Raw genomic sequence first — 24,822 nt, forward strand, 5'->3', positions numbered from 1 at the left:
GGCCGCACGTCGTCTTTCGGGTGGACCAGACCCATCGATCCGGGCCGGCCCAAGCTTAGCCGTAAGGGTATAGGGGTTAATACCCCCACAGCTCTCTGGATAGGGCTGGGCCAGGTGAAATAAGAAGAGTAAATGGGCCCCCATGGCAACTGCTGTCATGGGCTGAATTTCAATTGAAATTCAAATGCGGCACTGCCGTAGTCCACACGTAGCACTGCCATAGTGCGACACTGCCGCAAGGCAGGCGCGGCACAGCCGCACTCTCCAGAACAACAAGATTTAGCTACTAACTTAATAGCTATATACATATAGGGTATGGACACATATCTCAAGCACACTATGATCGGCAGCAATTAATCAATACAAACAATGATCATAATACACTTGTTTCTTATGATAAATTATTTTGAAGCATAATATTTAAACCTTTCCAATTCATTTCTCCTATCCATGCTAGTTCATCAATCAAGGTGTGCTATAGTTCATACCACGTTACGAGAATCAAGAATATTTAGCTCACTATACAAAGCATAAAACCTTGACTCATCAAGAGCCTTAGTGAAGATATCGGCTAGTTATTTTTTGGTGCTCACATGGCGAATTTCAATATCTCCTTTGGCTCCATGGTCTCTCAAGAAATGATGTTGGATGTCTATGTGCTTAGTTCTTGAGTGGCTTATGGGATTGTTGGCTAACTTTATGGCACTTTCATTGTCACACAAGAGTGGGATTTTTGTGAAGTGACATCCAAAATCTTGAAGGGTTTGTCTCATCCAAAGTAGTTGAGCACACAATTTTACTTTTTAGAACTCCAAGACACTAGGGACTGTCCAAGGAATTGGCATGTCCCTGAAGTACTTTTTTGATCTACTTTGCAACCGGCGTAATCGGAATCTGAATACCCAAGTAGATCAAACCTAGAGCCCTTAGGATAGCACAAGCCAAGGTTAGGAGTGTGTACTAAATATCTCAAGACTCTCTTAACGGCTACTAAGTAATACTCTTTAGGGTTAGCTTGAAATCTAGCACACATGCACACACTAAGCATAATATCAGGCCTAGATGCGCACAAATAAAGTAGAGAGCCGATCATAGAGCGATATACCTTAGTATCAACGGCATTCCCTTCATTATTGAGAACTAGATGTCCATTGGTTGGTATAGGAATTTTGATAGGCTTGGCATTCACCATGTCAAACTTCTTGAGCATATCATGGGTGTACTTTGTTTGGCCAATAAAAGTTCCATTCTTCACTTGCTTGATTTGAAATCCAAGGAAGAACTTCAATTCACCCATCATGGACATCTCAAATCTCTTGGTCATGATCCTACTAAATTCCTCACAAAAAGAATGATTAGTACTACCAAATATTATGTCATCGATATATATTTGGCACACAAATATATCTTTGCCAACTTTGTGAGTGAAAAGGGTAGGAATGGCTTTGCCTATTTTAAAGCCTTATTTAAGTAAGAATTCCTTAAAGCATTCATACCATGCTCTTGGTGCTTGCTTAAGCCCATAGAGCGCCTTTTGAAGTTTGTATACATGGTTGGGAAACTTGTGATCTTCAAAGCCCGGTGGTTGCTCAACATAGACAAGTTCTTGAATAGGGCCATTGACAAATGCACTCTTCACATCTATTTGATATAGCTTGAAGTTGTGATGAGCGGCATAGGCTAGAAGCATTTGAATTGCTTCAAGTCTTGCCACCAGTGCATATGTTTCTTCAAAGTCCAAACCCTCTACTTGAGTAAAACCTTGAGCAACCAACCTTACCTTGTTCCTTATCACCACTCCATTCTCATCTTGCTTATTGTGGAAGACCCACTTGGTACCAATGGCATTGGTATTGGGTCATTCCACCAAAGTCCACACTTGGTTTCTTTTGAAGTTATTGAGCTCTTCTTGCATGACCATCACCCAATCCAGGTCTCCAAGTGCTTGTTCTACCTTAAGAGACTCCAAAGAGAAAACAAACGAGTAATATTGACAAAAGTTTGCTAAATGTGAACGAGTTGTTACCCCTTTTCGAAGACTCCCAAGGATGTTATCAATGGGATGATCCTGTTGTATTGTTTGCCTTAGCCTTGGATGCTCAATGACCTCTTGTTCATCTTCTGGATCTTCATCATCATCTTACTCAAATATGGGTTGTAGGTTTTATCCACGAGTTGGAGTCAAATCAGCTATTGTTGACTATGTAGGTGCGGCACTGCCGCCCTCAAGTGTGGCACTACTATGCTCTGGAGTTGTAGCAGGTGTTTGCTGTATTATAGCATCAGGTATGTCAGCGAAAATTGGTGCAGCAGCAACTTAAGGAACCTTCACTTCAGTGGCTTCATCTTCTTGTGGTCTAATATCACCAATTGCCAATTGCTTGATTGCTTCACATGGTGGATCCTCCTTTCCTACAACACTTGAATCAACTTGCTCCACTTGAGAGCCATTAGATTCATCAAATGTCACGTCTACCACAATCTCAACTCTCCCGAAGGTTTTGTTGAAGACACAGTAGGCATGTTTATTTGATCCATAACCAAGAAGAAAACCTTCATCAACTTTAGGTGCAAACTTAGAGGTTTTGCGTTTCTTGTTAAGTATGAAATACTTGCACCCAAACACTCTAAAGTAAGATATCTTAGACTTGTTATCGGTTAGAAACTCATATGAAGTTTTCTTCAACTTCTTGTGTCGGTAGAGGCGGTTGATGGCATGGCAAGCGGTGTTGACAGCGTCACACCAAAAGATGTCTGGCATCTTGTACTCATCTAGCATTGTCCTTGCCATGTCAATGAGTGTCCGGTTCTTCCTATCTACTACACCATTTTATTGAGGAGTGTATGGAGTTGAAAACTCATGCTTGATGCCCTCTTCATCAAGAAACTTCTCAACTAGAGTATTCTTGAATTTGGTCCCATTGTCGCTTCTCACTTTCTTAATGGGAAGACCGAACTCCTTTTGAGCTCTTTTAACAAATATCTTCACCTTCTCTTAAACTTGGCACTTGTCATGCAAGAAAATACCCAAGTGAAATGAGAATAGTCATCAACAATAACAAGACCATATTTGTTACCCTCGATACTTAGGTAGGCGACCGGTCCAAAGAGATCCATATGTATTAGCTCCAATGGTTGCTTGGTGGTCATGATGCTCTTTGGTGGGTGAGGTGCTCCAACTTGCTTTCTGGCTTGACAAGCGCTAAAAATCATATCTTTCTCAAAGTGAACATTTGTTAGTCCAAGGATGTGTTCATCTTTTAGAAGTTTGGCCAAGTTTCTCATCCCAACATGGGCTAGTCGGCGATGCTAAAGCCAACCCATGGTAGATTTTGCCACTAAACAAGTCTCAAGCTTAGCTTTACTTTTGTTGAAATCAACTAAGTAAAGCTTGTTCTTTAATTGACCCATAAAGACAATAGAGGAATCCTCCCTTCTAAAGACTTCCACACCCTTATCCGTAAAGAGATAATTGTAGCCCATCTCACACAATTGAGAAATAGACAACAAATTGTAACTCAACGAATCAACATGCAATACATTTGTAATTGAATGCTCAAGGGTTATAGCAACTTTACCGATACCAATCACATCATCCTTTGAATTGTCTCCAAAGACAATATTTTCATTTGATTGCGTCATTAGGGAATATGATGAGAACATACTCTTTTCTCCGGTCATATGATTTGTACATCCATTATCAAGCACCCAACTTGATCCACCAGAGGAGTATGCCGACAAAACAAGTTTAGTTGCTAGATTTAGGTCCCCAATTTGACTTAGGGCCTTGCATGTTAGTCACAAGAATCTTAGGAACCCAAATAGAAGTATTCCTATATATGTTGGTTTTCTCTCTAATATATTTTGCCACCACTTTTCCACTGATGTTGTTCCTCAAGACAAAGCATGATGTCAAGCTTTGTCGAGGTGCATAAGTCTTCGGTTGGTAGGCATACTAATTCTTGGTGGCCCACACTAATTCCTTAGGCTTCTATAAAACCTGTTTCTCCTGGTACACCTTCTTCTTGGGCTTAGTTTGATCAGGAACAAAATTGGTAGCCTTCCCAATTTTGCGGGATGCGGCACTACCGTACTTCACCACGGCACTGCCGCGGTCTATGCAGGCTGATCTATACTAATTTTTCCCTTCCTCTCAAACTGCACACACTCATAGCCATTCACTATCATTCTTCCATTTGTCTTGGCTCTTTTTGTGTGACCGAGCGCATGCTTGATTGAGGGATGCCTTCCTTGCTTGAATTGTGGCCCTTTTGATTCATCAACCTTCTTGTCATTGGATTGGGTCACACTTATCCACCCTTTTCCAATGACTTCATTGAGCCTAGCAATCTCCTTTCTCATAGCTTCCATGTCTACAAAGTTAGTGGAATAAGCATTCAAGTCAAGATTAAAACATTTTCACAACCTTGACTAGTAGAGGGAGTAGAGGTTTCCTTTGCCTTAGTGAGATGTGAGTTGCTATCCCAAAGAATGTCATATTGCATCTCAAGTTCTTTGTGCTTTTCATCCAAGGTATAATACTTTTTCTTGAGAGCTTTATTTCCTTTCTTTGTAATAGTATGGTCCTCTTGCTCTTTGGCCAAAGCCTTGGGTAAGGATTCCACCTCACATCTCTCTAATGCAAGAGCTTCTTTGTTAGCAATGTATAGATCCTCTTATTGGATAAGAGTCTCTTCTCTAGATTCTAGCTCGGCTTGGACACTCTAAATCCTCCATTAGCTTAGTGATGAATAATTTGGTCTTTCTATCCAAATTTTTAGTAATCATGTTTATTTCTTCATCACTAGATTCATCATCACTAGAGCTATCACTAATATCACTACTAGAGATATCACTAGGAGGTGGAGGGGATTTGACCTTCGATTTGGATTTTACCTTCTCACCCTTTGCCATGAGACAAATGTGAGGGGAGCAGTAGTCATCATCGGACATATTGTTGAAGAGCCTTGGTGTAGGGGATGACTTGTGAATAGCAACGGTTATAACCTTCTCATCCTCCTCACTTGTGCTCTCTCCAGTTGAGTCCCATCCATGCTCAATATGAGCCTCTCCCATGTACTTCTTGCTCTTTCTACGGTCGGCCTTCTCGTCTTTCTTGTCCTTATTGTATTTATTGTCCTTGATCTCATATGAACACTTGGCAATGAAGTGATCGATGCTTCCACAATTATAGCATGTCCTCTTTTTCTTGTTTGGAAAGTTTCTCTTCATTACCTTGTAGCCTTGCTTCTTTAGCCCCTTGTGAAATCTCTTCATAAAGAGAGCAACATCATCAATCTTCTCATATTGATCATCATCATTTTCACTTTCACTTGAAGATAATGTGGTCTCTACTCTATCTTGAACTTGCTTGCTTGCTTTGGGCTTGCTAGTTGAAGCTTGTTGGTTGATCTTGGACATGCTTGTAGAGCCTTGCTTGCTTGATTTGTTGACCTTGAGAGCTACATCTTTGATCTTGATGCCCTCTAGCTTTGCTTGCAATTCTCCAACTTTCTTTCTCTCATTCGCTTCTTCTCTTTGCATGTCAAAGGTCAAGATCCTCCCAAGTACATCATTTGGTGTGAAATACTCAAACTTCTTCTTGTCTCTAATCTTGATAAGCCTCCAATATAATCTTGATAACTTTATGATCATCTAGCTCATCACAACCATAGCCTCTAATCTTGCCCACCATTGTCTTTAACCTATCAAATATCTCTTATGGCCCCTCTCCATCCAAGATTACAAGCCAGTTGAGCTTTGACATCAACAAGTCAATTCTCGCCTTTCATACTTTGTCAACCCCTTTATGTGCTATATGCAAAGTGTCCCATATTTGCTTGGCAACATAAACTTCAATCACTCTATTGTACTCATCACTATCCAAGGCACTAAGCAACACACTTGTGGCTTGACCATTGAGGTGAATGATTCTCATCTCTTCTAGTGTTGGGTTCATGGGATCAACCGGTGGCTTAAATCCATTGCAAACAATCTTCCAAATGCCGAGGTGAAGACCTATAAGATAGGCTCTCATCAAGTGCTTTCGCTTGGCAAAGTTAGTCCCATTGAAATAAGGTAACTTGCCCATGGGCACATTGATGAAAGACCTCCGATCATAGTTAGTCATAGGAATAGAAGAATAGTTAAAGGATACGGTGGTATACTTGTTGTTGTCGGCCTTGCCCTTTCCTTTCTTCTCCTTCTTGTTCCCCTTTGACACTTGGTATGACTCATCATCATCTCCATCTTTGGAACTACTTGATATGCTTGATGATGCACTTGTTGCCTTCTTTTCTTCTTTCTTCTTCTTCCTAGCTTCTCTATTTTTCTTCTTGCTTCTCTCTTGAGCCTTATTTCTTCTTTCCTTTGCTTCTTCTCCTCTAACCGCTCCTCCTCCTCCTTCTTCTCTCTTGCTTCTCTTTTTAGCTTTCTTTCTTCCTTCTTTCTTCTTCTCTCATTCTCATTGAGAGCTCCTTCGGCATCGGTAGCCTCATGATATGGTAGCATGGTGTTGCTTGTTGTCGACACGCTCAGCTCGTTGTTGTCCGTGTCGACATCCACCCATTTCGCACCACTAGTTCCTCCTCCAGGCTCCATACCTCATGCGGTAAAGCGTATATGAGGTAACCTGCTCTGATATCACTTGTAGAATCTCTGGTTGACCTAGAGGGGGTGAATAGGCCTGTCAAAACAAACACTCAAACTTTTATCAAATTCACCCAGCGACACTGCCGCTATGGAGGGCGGCACTACCGTGCCAGAACAGGGGTACTGCCGCACCTACAGACAACTTCGAATCACAGTTCAAAATCTGTGAACAAAAACTTAGATTAGAGAAATTTCCTAGCTTACTGTAGGTATGACAATCACAGATCAAGAGCTAGAAGTGGTAGGAACACTACACACAAGTAGATTGACTAAAAACCCTAGAAATCACCTTAACCACAATATGTCATGCAAGTAATGTAAATCAAGCACAAGTGACACAATGATTTATCCTATGGTTCGGCTCGCCACCAAGGCTTGCCTACCTCCATGTTGTTGAGGTTAGCCACTAAGGTTTAGGGCTTTCTAACCCTTCCTCGTTCTTAGATAAAGAGACTTAACTCTTGAGGTGTGGGGTGAGTTTACTAACTTCAAGAGATGGTTACAAACCTCCTGGGCTACCACACAAGTTGGCAAGCTCCATGGGCGACGCTCTAGCCGGCTAGGAGCCAAGCTCCAAGAGTAACAAACACAACCGCTGGCTAAAACATGAACCAAGTGCTCTTTAGAGTTTGGGAATCAATGGATCTGCTCTCTAATTGAGTTTTAGACCCTTTTCCCTCAAGGATTTATGGGGAAATCAATGGATTTGCTTGGGTGCTTGAGGTCAACAATGGAGGGAGAGAGAGAGAGAGCTCCTACTCTGTTTTAGGCGTGCTAAAGTGAGAAAGAAGAGGTAGAGAGACGTTGGGGAGGAAAGGGAAAGGTACTGTCGGTGTTTTGGACCGGCGGGTCCTCAACCAACTAGTGAAAATGTACTGCGTGCCCCTAATCCCGGATGGTGATGCAAAGAGACACAAGGTTTATACTAGTTTAGGCTATAGGTGCCCTATGTCTAGTCTGAGAGATCGATCTCGTATTCCTTGCACCGAAGTGCTCATAGTAGGGGGTTACAAGCAGGGCGAGAGAGGGAGCTAGTCCTAGGTCTCTACGCGGAGCAGTGTGGATTGCTTGAGATGTTGATCCTAGGCAGTGGGGAAGCATGCGTGTTACAGAGCATCGAGTGTGTGTGTTCGTCTATCTCGTCAGCCCCTCTGTGTGAGCGTGTTCGTAGACCTCCAAAAAAGCCCCTCTGAAACGGCCCCGGTCCCTCCCTTTTATAGTTGAAGGGGGGACAGGGGTGATACATGTGTTAGCTACGTGGCGTCGTGCGAATAGAGGCGGCATGTCCGAGCCCTGTAGCATGTTACTGTGGCGGCATGGTCGATGGAGTGGTCCTGCCCTTGAAGTGCTGGAGCAACGCGCTGGTCACATCTGATCCTGTGCGACGTGGGAGGCAGGTGGCGTGTCGGTCGCTGTGTGTTGACCGCGTGAAGAGCCGAGGCTTAGTTGGTGCCAAGGCCAAGCCATCATGGGGGGCTTGGCGGGAGTGAATCCCAAGGTTGCCGAGACCCTGAGGTAGACTGCCGAGGCGTGGAGGGAGCAGTTGATCCTGTACACTGATTCCGAGGCTATAGTGGCCCAGACTTGACTCCCCACGCCGCATTGTTCCTGGAGCAGGGGTTAGGTAGCACAGTGCAGTGCGGGCACCGGTCGTGGGCACATGACCGAGCACAGCGGCCGGTAACCCCTGCCCTGTCCTGTCCAGGACGACATGGCTTCGATGTGACTTGTGTCTCGTCGGCCACTCCATCGTGTCGAGCCGTCGTTCGGCTGATGTCGTGGGAGTGGTTGGTCGCATTGATTGGGCGTGACATTCTATCAGGGAGATCGACCGAGGCGGAGGCGGCGGGGTTGTTTGCCGAGCCGGCCTCGAGCGAGGCGGAGAATCGGCACCTCGTCCGAGGCTTCACGCGCGGGGCCTCACGCGAGACGGAGAATCGGTAGATCATCCGAGGCCACTCATGTGAGGCCTCGATCAAGGCGGAGAGTTGGTGGCCTCGGACATGGTTGGGGTTAAGCCAATAGTTGTCTCTTGGCTTTGATTTTTAAAGGGTTTAAGCAATTAGCTTTGGCTCTTGCTTAGGGGACCCCTTTTTATGGTACCCGATAGATACATATACCCCCTAGCCCCCAACGGTCACTGCACCCAAGGGGTCAAGCGAGACGAAGCCTGCGGCCTCAAGGTCGAGCGAGACAGAGCCCGTGACTGTGGGGTCGGGCGAGACAGAGCCCGCGGCCTCGAGATCGGGCGAGATGGAGCCTACGACCTTGGAGTCAGGCGAGACCTTTTAATATGTTTCGATCCATCCCGGGAAGTCAACGTGGGCGCTAACTTCCTTGTGCCATGACTCAAGTGCGGCGGTGCCTCTCTTCAAGTGCGGCAGTGCCGCACCACGCAAGACAGCAAGAGTAATAGTGAAGTGTAGACTGTCTTGGCTATGAATCTAAGGATGCATGTGTTTGTTTGAGCACTTGGTAGCACATATTAGCTTAAGCATTATGTCGCCCTTTATAGTACGTCTTTTCCTATACTCAAATTCAAAATATAAAAGAATTTAAACCTCCTTTGGCTTTGAAGCCATCTACATTTGTAATTGGGGGCTCCTCCGTTTCATGTAGCATCCTCGAATATAAATTCTCTGCTTGTCAGCTCGATAAATCTCATTAGTTCTCTTATTGCGTGGTCATTATCACCAAAACCCACAATTAGGGCTTGATTGCACTTTTAGCTTTCGGTTCTTAGAATAAAATTGGTTCAATTGTAGTTATGGCTGGATGACCAGAAATGCCTTCGACCCATTGCCTCTGCCTAGTGGTGTTCCAGTGCCTATGTGCTTTTGCGGTGATCCTTGCAAGGTAGCCAAGTCCGATGAAGAGGACACGTATATGCAGGGGTATTGGATGTGCGCCAATTTTGTGTTTCAGCCTACACTTCGTCAGCGCTGCATTAACAAGATGGCGAGAAATTGATGTTGTGTATTAATTATTTTGTGTCATATGAAATCATGCATGATTTATTTATTGTGTAACAATTGCATGTATTGCAGACCCCTCCACCGCTCTGTGATTTTGAGCAGTGGATCGACACTAGGATGAAGTCGGAAGACAAGGAGTGGATGCAGAACTGTTACGGTGGGAGGCAGAGGACAAGGAGATGATGGAGAAGAGACATAGAGAGGAGGCTGTAGAAAAAGGACCACAAGGAAGAGGAGGAAAGGAGGCGTGTTGCTGCGTATAGGGAGGAGGGGTACAAGAAGCTTGAGCGTGCGCGTAGAGCGCAAGCAGCGATGGAGGAGAATCCTGATGCCCTGAGTAAGGGAAAATGGCCTCGTTGCACTCAGTAGTCTTCATGACTTGCTAGTTCTATGGTTTATTCATGAACAATGTTGTCTAGTCTTGGACTTTGCATTGTGTTGTCATGTAATGCACTTTAAGTATGGACGTAGTTAGGTCATGTACTGTGTAATTTAGTTTGTCGGCATGTACTTCTATTGGTAATGTGTTGTTTAATATGCCCTATTATTGGCCATTTCATTGTGTCGTTGTTTTCATTATTTGTGGTCATAATATTTAGTTTAATATTGCGGAGCTAGTGAAACGAGTTCACGTACTGCAAATGAAACTTAACAAAGTAGTGCATTGCATAATTCAACACGCACAAAAAATGAAATGACATGTGAGAACATGTACCAAACTAGGGTACAGAAGTCCTAGACTAAACCTAACATGCCTTAGGCAATTGAAGCAAACAACAAGCACACAAAAATGGCATGTGAGAACATGACCAAACAAGGGTATATAGTTCCTTCAACTAAACCTAACATGCCTTAGATAATTAAACCAAACAACAAACACTTGGATGTGGCATGTGAATAAGATAGGTTCATCCTAGTAGTGTGGCCACATAGCAAATTGTGTTGCACCTTCTCCACAATAGCCTCCCATTGTTGGTGGTGGTGGTGGCGGGGGTGGCGGCGGAGGCCCCTTGGTCTTGTGATTAGGGCAGGTGCAATATGGATCATTGCAGAGTGCCTCATGTGAACCTGCACCATTGTTGTTGTCGTCGTCTTCGTCTTCCTTGTAACCGCTGCTAACCTCCTTTTCTAGATCAAAGATACGGTCCTACAGGTAGTAGATGTACTGCTGATGTGGATAAATTAGTCAAGGATCAACCCGCCTAGTGAACCCATAGTTTTCTTCGGACTCGGAAGACTGCAATAAGTATGTCCTGTGAGTTGTAAGGGTATTCAAGAAACATATTTAACAAACGAATAGTACTAGCAATTACCCATGCTCGCGGGCATTTGAAGAAGCGACGACCTCCGTCGATCCCCTCAGTGAACATCTGCACTAAACAGTCCTCACCATGCATGCATTTTGACAAATCTTCCTTTCGGTTATCGTATCCTCTGAGAGAGCACTCTTTAGTGAAATCACTCTTGCTCTCGAAGGGAAAATGATACACTGGTTCATCAAAGAAATCAGGACCAAGAGACCCCTCCCACACAATGGGAGTTCCCTTCATCCCCCCTTTCCACTCCCACTGCCTAAAACCTTTCCTTTAGACGACCCTCCAGATATTCGTACTCCAACGAAACCAGATACTCATTTGAAGTGAGTAGCAACGCATCCAACACTGCGTATATATAGGCAGCCCAAGATTTAGTAGTCGTTGTATTGTGGCATAAATGGTCCTGAAAAGCCTACTAGGTATCACTGAAAAGCCTATTTCGTAGGACACTGAAAAAGCCTAGATTCGATTACTGAAAAGCCTATTTGAAACCAGACTGGAATCACTATTTCAAGTCAGACTAAAAGGCCTATTTGAAAAATCAACTGAAAAGGCTAGATTCTAGCGATAAATCAATTCATCTGTAAGAGTCTGTGTATGATACAACGATGACATGATCAATCACGAGCCCTACCAAACAACTCACAGAACAACGACCGATCATCGAATATCACAAGTACCCTTTGTATTCCAACAAAACTGACATTCCCAAACTCATCTTCCTCCACACTTTCTCCATGATAAAGGGTGACTACGTTGTCCATCTAGTTGGTATACACAACACCAGAGTTATTATGGGTTAAATTAATACGGGTATAACTAAATTACATACATAAATAAGTATCCAAGTCTCTACCTAAATAAATAAGTATCTAAACTACCGAACTATCTATCAAACTATATAAGTAAATTTACTAACTACATTGACTACAAGTACTACCTATATAACTAAATTACCTAACTATCTAACTACTAATCTAAATTAGCTAAATAAATAAACTAACTACCTACATAATTCAATTGTCTCACTATCTGACTAAATTACCTAACTAATTTACATCAGTAAATAACTAAAAAACTAACTAAATTATCTCACTACATAACTATATATAAAATAAATAACTACATTATATAAATAAACAAAATTAAAAAAAATTACCTGAGATGGCACTTGGATAACGCCCGACCGAGGGTGGAGGGGGTGGTCTCACGGGAAGGCCGATGGGGATGTAGGGGAGAAGCGGGGGCTGCCCTCGCCGCCGGTGCGCGCTGAGGATGACGATGGGACGATGAGGGCGGCCGAGGGAGCGGACGGGGGCGCAAGAGAGCGGTGACGAGGGCGGCCGAGGGAGCGGACGGGGGCGCGAGGGAGCGGACATGCGCGCGGGGAACGGCGGGCGGCGGCCTGCTGCGGTGGCGCGGGCGGCGGGGAGAGAGGGAGAGAAAGAGTGCGAGAAAGAGGGAGAGACAGAGCCTGTGTAGATTTAATAGGTCGGCGCCATAGATCTTGGCTCTAAGGTCGGCGCCATAGATCTGTGGCTCCGACCTACCGGCCACATCAGCGCCACCTCAGTTGCCATGCTATGCGCGGCCAGACACCTCGACGCCATAGGTAGTGACGCCGAGGCGTGTTACCTTAGAGCCATGTGTTCTGGCGTCGAGGATCCAAAGATCAGTTTACGTCATCTATAGAGCAAACGTAAATTTTCTTTGAAAAAAAGGTCAAATTAAAAAAAAATTAGAAAGATTTTCTACGTGTAAACATACTCCCTCCCAGAAAAAAAATATAATTCTAACTTTACAACTCGGAGGTAACGTATGTCCAGATTTAAAAGCTAAAATTGTTTTTTTACGGAGGCCGTACTTTTCCAAAAGTCATCGTCCTCCTACCCTTCCCGACCACCAATATTTGGCGTGTTTAGTTCCGAAAATTTTTGGCTTTTGGCTACTGTAGCACTTTCGTTGTTATTTGGCAAAAATTGTCCAATTATGGACTATTTAGGCTTAAAAGATTCGTCTCGCAATTTCTCGATGAACTGTGCAATTGGTTTTTTTTTCGTCTACATTTAATACTCCATGCATGTGCCGCAAGATTCGATGTGACAGGGAATCTTGAAAATTTTTGGTTTTTGGGTTGGAACTAAACGGGGCCTCAAATGTTTCGAAATGGAATCCTCGCCCACCTCACCAACAGCCCTCCAGCGCGACTCCCCACTGCATTCATTTCAATCTTTCTCCCCAAACTACCCCTGCCTTCTCCCGTTAACCCCCACATAAACCGTGACCCTCCCGGACTCCCGCTGGGTCTTCCAGACATTTCGCCGCTAAATCTCAGTCACCTAAAACCCACACCCCACGCCGGCACGCCGCCCCTATCGCTCCCCTCCTCTGGCTGCTTCCTCCACCTCCCCTATTCCCTTCCCTTCTCTGCAACTGCTACCCTGCAGCCTCGCCTCACGGAGTCCCAGGGAATGGAAGCACTGTGATCCACTCACCACCACCCCGCAGCGTTCGCGCTCGCTCCGTGCAATGGCGGCGGTTCTGACGGTCCTGGTGGCGGCAGCCACCGCCGCCTCCACCGCGGCGGCGCTCAACACGGACGGGCTAGCGCTGCTGGCGCTCAAGTTCGCGGTGTCAGACGACCCGGGTAACGCGCTGTCCACGTGGCGGGACGCCGACGCCGACCCCTGCTTCTGGGCGGGCGTCACCTGCGCCTCCTCCTCCTCCGGCGCCACCGGCCGCGTCTCCGCCGTCGAGCTCGCCAACACCTCGCTGGCCGGGTACCTCCCGTCGGAGCTGTCGCTGCTATCCGAGCTCCAGGCGCTGTCGCTCCCCTACAACCGTCTGTCCGGCCAGATCCCGGCGGTCATCGCCGCGCTGCAGCGGCTGGCGACGCTCGACCTCGCGCACAACCAGCTGTCGGGCCAGGTCCCTCCCGGGATCGCGCGCCTCGTCTCGCTGCAGCGGCTCGACCTCTCCTCCAACCAGCTCAATGGGACGCTTCCCCCCGCGCTCGCCGCGCTCCCGCGGCTGTCGGGCGTGCTCAACCTCAGCTACAACCACTTCACGGGAGGTGTCCCGCCCGAGTTCGGCGGGATCCCCGTCGCCGTCAGCCTCGACCTCCGCGGGAACGACCTGGAGGGCGAGATCCCGCAGGTCGGCTCGCTCGTCAACCAGGGGCCCACGGCGTTCGACGGCAACCCGCGGCTGTGCGGGTTCCCGCTCAAGGTCGAGTGCGCGGGCCGGGCGAGCGGGGAGGACGGGCCGAGGATCCCGGACTCCAGCGCCGCCGGAGGCGGCGGCGTCACCGACCCTAGCGCCGCGGCGGAGGTCAGGAGGCCGGGAGGTCCGAAGCGGCGGCGGTCGTCGCCGACGGTGCCGGTCCTCGCCGCCATCGTCGTCGTCGCCATCGTCGCTGGCGTCGCTCTGCAGTGGCAGTGCCGGAGGCGGTGTGGCGCGGCGGCTGCGGACGAGGAGAAGGAGTCGGCCAAGGAGAAGGGCTCGGGGGCGGTGACGCTCGCCGGCTGCGAGGACCGGCGTAGCGGCGGCGGGGGAGGGGAAGAAGGGGAGTTGTTCGTGGCCATGGACGACGGCTTCGGGATGGAGCTGGAGGAGCTGCTCCGGGCCTCTGCTTACGTCGTCGGCAAGAGCCGCGGCGGCATCGTGTACCGCGTCGTCCCCGGCCGTGGACCCGCCGTCGCCGTCCGCCGCCTCAGCGAGCCTGACGATGGCGACAGCGACGGCTCCGGGTGGCGCTGCCGCCGCGCGTTCGAGGCTGAGGCTGCCGCCATCGGCCGCGCGCGCCACCCCAATGTGGCCCGCCTCCGCGCCTACTACTACGCCCCCGACGAGAAGCTGCTCATCTACGACTACCTCCCCAATGGCTCCCTCCACTCCGCTGTCCACGGTAACAAAAATATCCCGTCTTTTGGTAGCAATGCATTGTAGTATCAGTGTCCAAGAAGGAGAAGGGCGGGCTACTAACACCGGCGAGAGCCTTGGTTGGTTATCTTATCGCTATCCCAGGTGGCCCGACGGCGTCGCCGACGCCATTGCCGTGGTCCGTGCGTCTGTCCATCGTGCAGGGCGCGGCGCGCGGGCTGGCGTACCTGCACGAGTGCAGCCCGCGGCGGTACGTGCACGGCTGCATCAAGTCCTCCAAGATCCTGCTGGACGACGAGCTCCGCGCGCACGTGTCTGGGTTCGGCCTCGCCCGCCTGGTGGCCGGCGCGCACAAGGCCACCGGCCACCACTCCAAGAAGCTCGGCAGCGCGGCGTGCGCGCTCCGCGGCGGCACCGGCGCCGCGTCGTACGTGGCCCCGGAGCTGCGCGCGCCCGGCGGCGCGCCCGCCGCGGCCGCCACGCAGAAGGGGGACGTGTTCGCGTTCGGCGTCGTGCTGCTGGAGGCCGTCACCGGGCGGGAGCCCACGGAGGGGGAAGGCGGCATGGACCTGGAGGCCTGGGTGCGCCGTGCCTTCAAGGAGGAGCGGCCGCTGTCGGAGGTGGTCGACCCCACGCTGCTCGGCGAGGTGCACGCCAAGAAGCAGGTGCTGGCCGTCTTCCACGTCGCGCTCGGGTGCACGGAGCCCGACCCCGAGATGCGCCCGCGCATGCGCGCTGTCGCCGAGAGCCTCGACCGAATAGGCTGACCATGGTGACCCGGCGGCCGCCGCCGTCAGCCGACTACTGATCAACTACGTAGGTCCAATCCAACGCATAAAAGACTCGGATCGGAGTAGTCTTGTTCATGTAGATTAGCAGTAAGCAGTGTGAATTTCAGAGATGGTCAACGCAGGCTACAATCATCATCATCTGCTCCAGTAGTGAATGAATGTGAATCACTCGATGTAGTGCTGCAACCTGCAGCCTTTGCAGCCGTGCTAATCTTTGGAATCTTTTGTGGCACTTCATGATCTTGCGATCAGGCTGTTGATCCATTCCAAAGCGAATTCTGTTACTAGGAGTTTTCTATCGTTTTGCCACTGCCTAGACTGTAGCGCTTTGCCACTGTCTAGAACTGTAGCGCTTCTTCGCCCGCCTGTTTACGTGACTAGTAAACCTTTTTTTTTTTTTGTTAGTAACAGTATTTTTTTCTTATATTAAATCAGCCGATATTCAGTCATAGCCTAACTGGCCGCTCGGGGACTTGAGAGAGAGCAGGAGGGTTTTGCCCTAGGGCCTTGTTGCCTTGTTTAGATTGGAGTTAGGAATTAGTATTCGGTACTGTAGCATTTTTATCACTTTTATTTATATTTGATAATTATTGTCTAATCGTGGTCTAACTAGGCTCAAAAAAATTCGTCTCGTAATTTATAATCAAATTATATAATTAGTTATTTTTTTATCTATATTTAATATTCTATACATATGTTTAAAGATTTAACGTGACGGAGAGAGAGTAAAAAAACTTACCATCTAAACTAGGCCTAGGCTGTGCTATGCGGTGCTGTTCACCTTTGGCTTGACTCTGAAAAGATGCGACAATGACACAAGGTGTGCTGCAACCCTTCTGGTCAGTGCACTGTCCTCTTGCCTGTGCTGCTGTGCATTGCAGTGCAGCCAGAGCAAGCTTGCATGCGTAGCGTAACAAAGTCCTGGGGTCCAGAGGTTAGCTGGAGAAGGCTGCTGGTGGTGGGATACAGGAGGCTCTTCTTGTTGAATCTCTCCTCTTTTTTTTTTTTGACCAAATGAGTCTCTTTTAGTTTTAGGCCATGTTTAGATGGCAAAAAATATTAACCTGATGAATAGTAGCACTTTCGTCTTATTTGGTAAATATTATCCAATCGTGGACCAACTAAGCTCAAAAGATTCATCTCGTGATTTTCAACTAAACTGTGCAATTAATTATTTTTTTTACCTATATTTAATACTCCATGCAAACGGCTAAAAATTGATGTGATGGAGAGAGAGTGAAAAAACTTGGAATTTGGAGATGATCTAAACAAGGCCTTAGAACCACAGCCATCACCTAGCGATTGGTACCCCACACAACTGAAATGTCGAGCTATCATGCCGAATGTTAGTTGCTGTACATGAGTACATCTGCTGATAAAACTAGGTGCAAATGGTCTTTGCATAATTTAATCAGCACATCGACGATTCCTTCACGTTTTTGACAGCGTCGGATTCCTGAATGAAGTCATCGCACTGGTGGATGGCCATCGTGCACGCTGAGGCTACTCCTAGAATAGAATCCAACGTTAAACGTCATCATTTGCCTGCCAAGCAACTCCGTTGGGCACTTGGGCAGCTCCAAGTCTTGTTTGAGCCAGCTCATAAAATATTTTATTCAATGAGAGATAACGGTAAACTAGCTCTTCATCAGAAGAACTAAACTCATACATTTTTTCTATAATTCATGTGTTTACACAATCCTGCTGTGTTATAAATATGCTGATACATTTGTTTGTGTCATGATCTGTACAGGCGAACACTGCCGGCCCAACTCGAGAATTCGAATGCTGTTTTCTGATGCATTCACGGGTTCAATCCTTGACCCAAACGAGTGTTTCAGAAACACCCAGTACCATGCTGTTCATTGTTCACATAGAACAACGAGGAGTTACTGGCTGCTGCTGCTGATGAGCAACATTTATAAATCCTCCAGCACAGCATAGAGCAGCTGCTGATGGCCCAATAATTTCACTGGTCAGGGCCACCTACAGATAGGGCACTATTTAACCTGTGAGCTGTGTGACCAGCCCTGTTCGGCGGGCCATAAACCACTGTGGATTATTTACTGCTTGCTGATTTGGTGTGAGAGAAAAATAATATTTCAACTTATAATCCACGATCGTATACGAGCAAGCTTATAATCCAGTAAAGTTTCCACACCAACCTTTCCCTCGCCACATTGACACAGAAGCAAGCAACAGAAGGCAGCATCTAATTGCAATTAACAAAGCTTATGGTTCAGTAACCAGTAGTACACAAAAAAGTCAGAAAGAGACCCCATCTTAGCATACTCTAATCACCTTCTGACTGCAAAATTATAATACTAAAACGATTCTTTCATGCAAATCCGGTACACATTTTGAATGAGCATGCGAACACCACCTCGACAAGGACTCGGCTTGGAATTGAATTCGCAACAGAATCGTGTGGTCCTCCAGCTCAATCATATGCCCATGTGTCACGGCAAACAGTACACAAAAAAATTGAGGTGATCGATTCGGTGGCAGTAGTCTTTCTACTATATGAATTGTTCTCATGCATAAATGTCCTCTGCTGGGAATAGCCCCTGTGCTTCCTCGGGGAGCTCAGGCTGGTACTGAAGCTGTTCGTAGTTCAGCTGTCTAGCTGCTTCATACAGTGCGATTCCAACGCTGACGGAGAGGTTCAGGCACCGGACGTAGGTTTCCACCATGGGAATTCGGAGGGTTCCACCACCTAGGCCTTCTTTACAGCAATCCTCAAGGGCTTGTTGAGGCAATCCTTTTGTTTCAGAACCAAAGACTAGCCAGTCCCCTGGCCTGTAGGAGAAATCCTAATCAAAACATGGAGCACATTAATCAAGTGAATGCCAAAGAATCTGAGTTGCATATTTGCTATAGATCTAGAGAAAGAGCACCAATATCAGATCAAGTCAATGTGTTCCGCTATAAATCTCCATCAATACGTGCCATTTCCATAAGAAGATCTTCATGACTATTGTGTTGCGCGGGAGCCAAGCGACTAAGAGAAATTTTTGCCTTTGGCTTAGGCCGTTAGCTTCGAGGGCCTAAATTCCTCATTTGGGCCATTTGTATTTTCGTCTTTTAAGCTCACCTGAAAACAAAAGTCTGCAACCAAAAGCTTATGTTGAGAAACATACAGCCTGTTCGCTTGCTCGTATTTGGCTTATAAGCCATGGCTTATCAGCCAACAAACAATATTTTTCTCTCACACCAAACCAGCCAACGGTACTTTCAGCCATGGCTTATAAGCCAAACCAGCCCAAACGAACAGGGCCATAAGCTTTTGGTGGTAAACTTTCGTTTTCAAGTGCGTGCCCGTAGGGATAAACAAGCTAAGATTGAAAGAATAAAGTGGTGGAAACTGAAAGGGGAGACGTCAGAGGTATTCAGGGAAAGGGTTATCAAAGAGGGCTCTTGGAAGGAAGAAGATGACATAAATAACATGTGGGAAAAGATGACAACCAACATTCGGAATGTAGCCTCAGAGGTGTGGAGAAACCAAAGAAAGTGGAGGCGAGGCTAAAGATACTTGGTGGTGGAACGAGGAAGTCCAAAGGGCTATTAAGAAGAAAAAAGAATGGTATAGACACTTGTACCATGTCAGGAGTGTGGACAACATAGAAAAGTACAAGGTGGCAAAGAAGACTGCAAAGCGAGCTGTAAATATGGCAAAGGGTAGAGCGTACGAGGATATTTACCAACATTTGAGTACGAAGGAAGGAGAAAAGGATATTTATAGGATGGCTAGGGTTCGTGAGAGAAAGACAAGGGACTTCAAAGTTAAGTGCATTAAGGATAAAATGGAGCATCCCTTGGTGAAGGAGGATGAGATCCGACATCGATGGCAAGAGTATTTTGATAAATTATTCAATGGTGAGAATACGGACACAACCTTTTAGTTGGATGACTCTTTTGATGACACCAATAGGCGCTTTGTGCGGAGAATCTAAGAATCTGAGATCAGAGGGGCGTTGAAAAGGATGAAAGGAGGTAAGACGATGGGACCGGATGGTATCCCAATCGAGGTGTGGAGATGCCTCGGGGACGTAGCTATAGTATGGCTAACCAAACTGTTCAACCATATTTTTCGATCGAACAAGATGCCTGACGAGTGGAGAAGTATATTGGTACCGATCTACAAGAATAAAGGGGTTATTCAAAGTTGTACTAATTACCGGGGAATTAAGTTGATGTATGAAGCTATGAGAGAGAGTTATCGAGCATCGCTTGAGAGCAATAACGCGGATCTCTATAAACTAACTTGGTTTCATGCCCGGAAGGTCAACCATGAAAGCCATTTTCTTAATAAGACAAGTTATGAAGCGGTATAGGAAGAAGAAGGACCTACATATGATTTTTATTGACTTGAAGAAGGCTTAAGATAAAATACCAAAGAATGTTACGTGGTGGGCTTTGGACAAACATAAAGTCCCAACGAAGTGCGTCGGGCTCATTAAGGACATGTACAATAATGTTGTGACTAGTGTTCAAACAAGTGATGGAGACACGGATGACTTCCCGATTAAGATAGGACTACATCAAGGATCAGTTTTGAGCCCTTATCTGTTTGCCTTAGTGATGGATGAGGTCATAAGGAACATACAAGGGAACATCCCTTAGTGTATGCTTTTCGCGGACGATGTAGTGCTAGTTAATGAAAGCTGGACATGAGTGAATCAGAAATTGGAGTTATAGCAGGAGACTTTGGAGTCCAAAGGTTTTAGACTCGGTAGAACTAAAACTGAGTATATGAAATGTGACTTCGGCACTACTACTCGGGAGGAGAAAGACATTAGTTTGGAAGGTCAAGTAGTGCCTAGTAAAGATACCTTTCGATATTTAGAATCAATGCTACAGAGAGATGAGGATATTGATGAAGATGTTAACCATAAAATCAAAACAGGGTGGATGAAGTGGCGCCAAGCATTTGGTGTCCTATGTGACAAAAAGATACCACAGAAGCTAAAAGGCAAGTTTTATAGGACGACGATTAGACCTGCTATGTTGTATGGTGCAGAATGTTGGTCTCCAAAAAGACGGCATGTTCAACAGATAAGTGTCGCGGAAATGCTTATGTTGCGTTGGATTTGCGGTAATGTTTTCAAGTCGTCCAGTCGAACCTAGTCGCCATGGGACCGACTAGGACGATTAATCACAATTAATCGATCGGACAACTTGTACAAGTCGATGGTACCCCTAATCAATCAGTAGGGACCGATTAAGACGATTAATCGTGATTAATCGCGATTAATCGGACGACTTGAAAACATTTGATTTGCGGTCATAGAAGAAGGGATCGAGTTCGGAACGATGATACACGTAATAGATTAGGGATAGCACCAATTGAAGAAAAGCTTGTCCAACACCGGTTGAGATGGTTTGGACATGTCCAACGGAGACCTCCAGAGGCACCGGTGCGTAGTGGAATCCTAAGCCAGGATAGTAACATGAAGAGAGGCAGAGGAAGACCGAAGTTGACTTGAGTAGAGGCAATAAAAGGAGACTTGAAAGGATGGAATATATCCAAAGACTTAGCCTTAGATAGGAGTGCTTGAAAAACAGCTATTCACGTGCCTGAACCTTGATTGTTTCTGTTTGGTTTCAACTCTAGCCTACCCAACTTGTTTGGACTTAAAGGCTTTGTTGTTGTTGTAAGTTTATACTTTGGCTTTTCCTCTCCTCTATCAATATATTTGCCTGGCATATTCCTGCCAGCAGTTTTCGAAAAAAAATAAGAAAATATTCAAATTTGCAAGTTAGTTGAGATTTTATACCCACTGCGACAGTTTTCATTGTGGTGCAGGTATAGATATACTACAATTCTACTTGAACAAGCAGTAGTTACTTACTGAATGGATTTTTGTGCCTCTTTTGGTGAATGCCAACAGCCTTTTATCTCCTTCCTGATGGAGAAAAAAGAACATGATGATGCTGAAAACAATTTGGTAGTCAAAATATCCGGGAGGACAGAGAATTCATCACCTGCTTCATGAAATAATCACAGAAATGGTCCCAAGAGTCATGAATCTTGACAACAACATATCTTAAAAGCAGCGATTAAGGAAGAAGACTGATATTTGAGTAGACGAGTTCTTTCTATGATCACTGCCCGCAAGATTTAGTATGTCAGAGATCATATACAGATTATAATATAGAATGACAACAGAAGGTTGATCTTACTGCATTTATCATGAAAAATATTATTTAACTCTTTATATTTCAATCAACATATTTTTATATCTATTGATCATCAAACTGTCATATTGTAGACCATGTTGATGCCCTAATGGACTTAAATTTGGGGTGAGGGCCCATATATACATCCAACCAAAGGATACGGCCAATAATCCAATCCCGCGCGCTTCAATTTCGTGTCGTCTACCTTATAACCTAATGGCTGGAGAAAAATATTCAAAAATATTTTAGTTAACAACATAAAACTCCAGATGGATGACAATATGGGGCAGGAAAGATGCTGCTGCATCAAGAACCTTTTACTAAAGAACACAACAAATAATCTGTAGACTAACCTTACCCCGACAAGATGCAGGCCAACTGCAGATGCAGCACATGTCCTTGCAATGGACCCTGTATTTCCTGGTATCTGTGAAGTACAGTCATCCATAATTCAGCACAACAACAAGGCAAGGCAAATAATCAACTCACTAGTGTTACATTGCAACAAGTTACTAGTTTGCAACACTAGTATGGCATGCCGTAATCAAAGTAGACCCATCCATAAATAAGCAACTACACTAGTATTGCACAGCAAATAGTTAATAGTTTACCCTCTTATTGTCCACCGAGCAAAACAGCAGCAGGGTTAGGATATGCTGTATTACAAGCATTGCACTTCCATCCATTTAAAGATGTAGATGATACTGTTCATGTGGTGTACGACTCAGCTAAAGTAGAGGGCCGTTTTGTATCTGTAAAAACAGATAGACTAGACCTCCTCCGTCTCTATATTTGTATACCGACACATCATATAAGGGCTAGAGTTATTCTCTTCTCAATTATTGAATTGATTGAATCTTTCAGATTTAGGCATCACGTGAACAGACAAGATCACAGGCGCAATGCACCAATCCGAACTCTTATTCAACCAGTGACTATAGAATTCGAGCTGAAAATGGCAGACGGACTATCACATCAACAGAATAGCAGTCGGCCACAGGAATGCGAGCTCAAACCTCAAAATAAGGAGGCAGCAGTGACCACTTACCAGCGGCGAGACGAGCACGACGTGAAGCATCCTCCTGGCGCGCGCCACCTCGACGCCGCTCCCCACGGGGCCACCCGCGGCGCCATTCCCATCTCCCTTAACAGCAACTGCAGAAACGTTTGCAAGCGCGAGGGACGTCAGAGACACAGACACACTGGAACGGGAGGGGGTGACAGTCTCTCGCCACTCACGGGAGCAGAAGGCAGCAGCGCAGCGCTGGCGCCGGAGGTGGGTGGCACGAGTGGCGGCGAACCCGCCGAGGCCGCCGCCGCAGTAGCGGTGGCCAAGCGCGCGCAGGCCGGCCTCCATTCTGTCGTTCTAATCCGACAGCAGTCCGAGAGGGATAAGGCGGAAGCGAAACGGGCCGGGGTGTTGGGGTGGGCCTCGTGGGCTTTCGGTCCGAACTGTTTTGTGCTGCTGTGATGGGCTCCGGGTTCGTCGTTACATGAGATCTGGAGTGGGCTTAATGTGGTTACGACCCGCGGACCAAGACCCTTCTTCTGGGGCTCAGATTGGATGCTAGCACAAAATTGAGGCCCAACCACGAAGGAACTCAGGTGCTGGACGCAACTGAGAGCGACACCACTCCGTTGGCCACACCAGCCACCCCGCGCCACAGAGCAGTGTCGCCGGAGCCATCAGAATGAGAATGTGAAAAAAGGCGTCAGCAAAAGTCGCTGGGGAACCGAGGGGAGTTGTATCCCGGCGGAGCCGGAGCCAGCCATGGCGTTCCTTTTGCTGGAATATAAGCACCTGTCCGGCATCGATCTATACCCCAGCAGAGTACAGAGACAGATTCGGGTGTCTCTCTCTAGACTCTCTTTGTCTGTCTCGTGTACGACCGAAATGGCAACACACTCACCTCCCATAAAGGGCCGATACACTCCATCCATATGGAGCGTTGGATCCTAGGCAGGCGTACCCTTCGCCGGCGGCAGCGGCGCGATTCGGATCGGAGCAAGGCTAACAAAAGTGTTGCGTTGGATGGCGATGGGTGAATCGCATACAAAGCCAGTGCCGACCGGATTGGGAATATAGCTTAGCATCCTCACTTTATTTGCCCCCATATCATACGGGCAGGGGTAGAGCTGGGATTTGTACTGTGCTTTTTGAAAGTGGGCCATATATCATGATCTTTAGGTACATGATGATCCCTCGGTTTCAAATTATATATATATATATTTTTTTTTTTTGGCTTTCTAGGTGTATAACTTTTACTTAACACTTTAGGTGTAGATTATGCCTAGATACATGATAAAACATACGTATCTAGAGAACTTAAAGTGGATTATAATTTTTAATGGAGGGAGTCTGACTAAAGCGCAACATGACACTAAAAACTTTAGGTCGTGTTGTACCTCTCGGTATGATGATGGGCAGCACGAGTACATGACCGTATTTTGAACCGCAATTTGACCACCATTGACATGAAAACGGCGTGTAAGCACGTCTATAACGATGCAATACAATAGCCTAGTATATATCTACTATCATGTAGGGGGGGAGTTGTATTTGCTCTTTTTCTCTTTAGATCGTCTGATAAAATCCGTGGCAAAGCTTTTTTCGCCCTTTCGAGAAAAAAAAAATCTCCGCTTATTATTTTTAACGGGTTCGGAAAATTGTTGAAATTTATCGTGAAAATGGTACATACAAAACATGTTTTCTCTATGTCATGAGTGAACAAAGAGAACCATCAAAGATATTTCGAAGGTTGTGCTTGCATCGCACCGCCACGGTACTTAAAGCAAAGACTTATCTTCGCAGGTTCTCTTTGTTCACCGCATGACATAGAGGGAACTAGCAAAGACTTATCTTCGTGTCGAGCTGTGTTAAAGAGTGAGCTCGACGCCTCGACATGACACGCGTGTCTAGAAATCGTGGCCCGAATCGTCGCAAAACAGGAGATCGAGGAACAGGCCGTGCTACCATGGGCCGGTGGTACGAGTGGAGTGAAAACAGACATGCCTTGTTTACTTCAA

The 24,822-nt window shown here is 46.4% G+C and overlaps 2 protein-coding genes across 2 annotated transcripts; one reads left to right on the forward strand and one right to left on the reverse strand.

Annotated features, from left to right (window-relative positions):
* Positions 1-13,338: 13,338 nt before the first annotated feature.
* Positions 13,339-15,859, forward strand: LOC136476789 (receptor protein kinase-like protein ZAR1). The gene is made up of 2 exons (XM_066474743.1): positions 13,339-14,849; positions 14,969-15,859. The coding sequence occupies exons 1-2, from the start codon at positions 13,472-13,474 to the stop codon at positions 15,589-15,591; spliced, it is 2,001 nt and encodes a 666-aa protein (XP_066330840.1). The 5' UTR covers positions 13,339-13,471; the 3' UTR covers positions 15,592-15,859.
* A 1,973-nt stretch (positions 15,860-17,832) lies between these two features.
* Positions 17,833-23,152, reverse strand: LOC136476797 (uncharacterized). The gene is made up of 7 exons (XM_066474752.1): positions 23,035-23,152; positions 22,844-22,950; positions 22,154-22,222; positions 21,957-22,015; positions 21,601-21,661; positions 21,468-21,521; positions 17,833-18,428 (listed from the first exon to the last, which is right to left on the reverse strand). Exons 1-7 carry the CDS (start codon positions 23,150-23,152, stop codon positions 18,150-18,152), a joined length of 747 nt encoding a protein of 248 aa, XP_066330849.1. The 3' UTR covers positions 17,833-18,149.
* Positions 23,153-24,822: the final 1,670 nt, after the last annotated feature.

Source organism: Miscanthus floridulus, chromosome 8 (genome assembly GCF_019320115.1).
Source record: "Miscanthus floridulus cultivar M001 chromosome 8, ASM1932011v1, whole genome shotgun sequence".
Taxonomy (NCBI): Eukaryota; Viridiplantae; Streptophyta; class Magnoliopsida; order Poales; family Poaceae; genus Miscanthus; species Miscanthus floridulus.

Coding starts and splice junctions, on each gene's coding strand:
- LOC136476789 (XM_066474743.1), top strand. CDS start 13,472: ATGGCGGCGGTTCTGACGGTCCTGGTGGCGGCAGCCACCGCCGCCTCC. Junction 14,850..14,968: donor CCTCCACTCCGCTGTCCACG/GTAACAAAAATA, acceptor TCGCTATCCCAG/GTGGCCCGACGGCGTCGCCG.
- LOC136476797 (XM_066474752.1), bottom strand. CDS start 23,152: ATGGAGGCCGGCCTGCGCGCGCTTGGCCACCGCTACTGCGGCGGCGGC. Junction 22,951..23,034: donor CGCTGCTGCCTTCTGCTCCC/GTGAGTGGCGAG, acceptor ACGTTTCTGCAG/TTGCTGTTAAGGGAGATGGG. Junction 18,429..21,467: donor GAGGCACAAAAATCCATTCA/GTAAGTAACTAC, acceptor TGTTTTGATTAG/GATTTCTCCTACAGGCCAGG.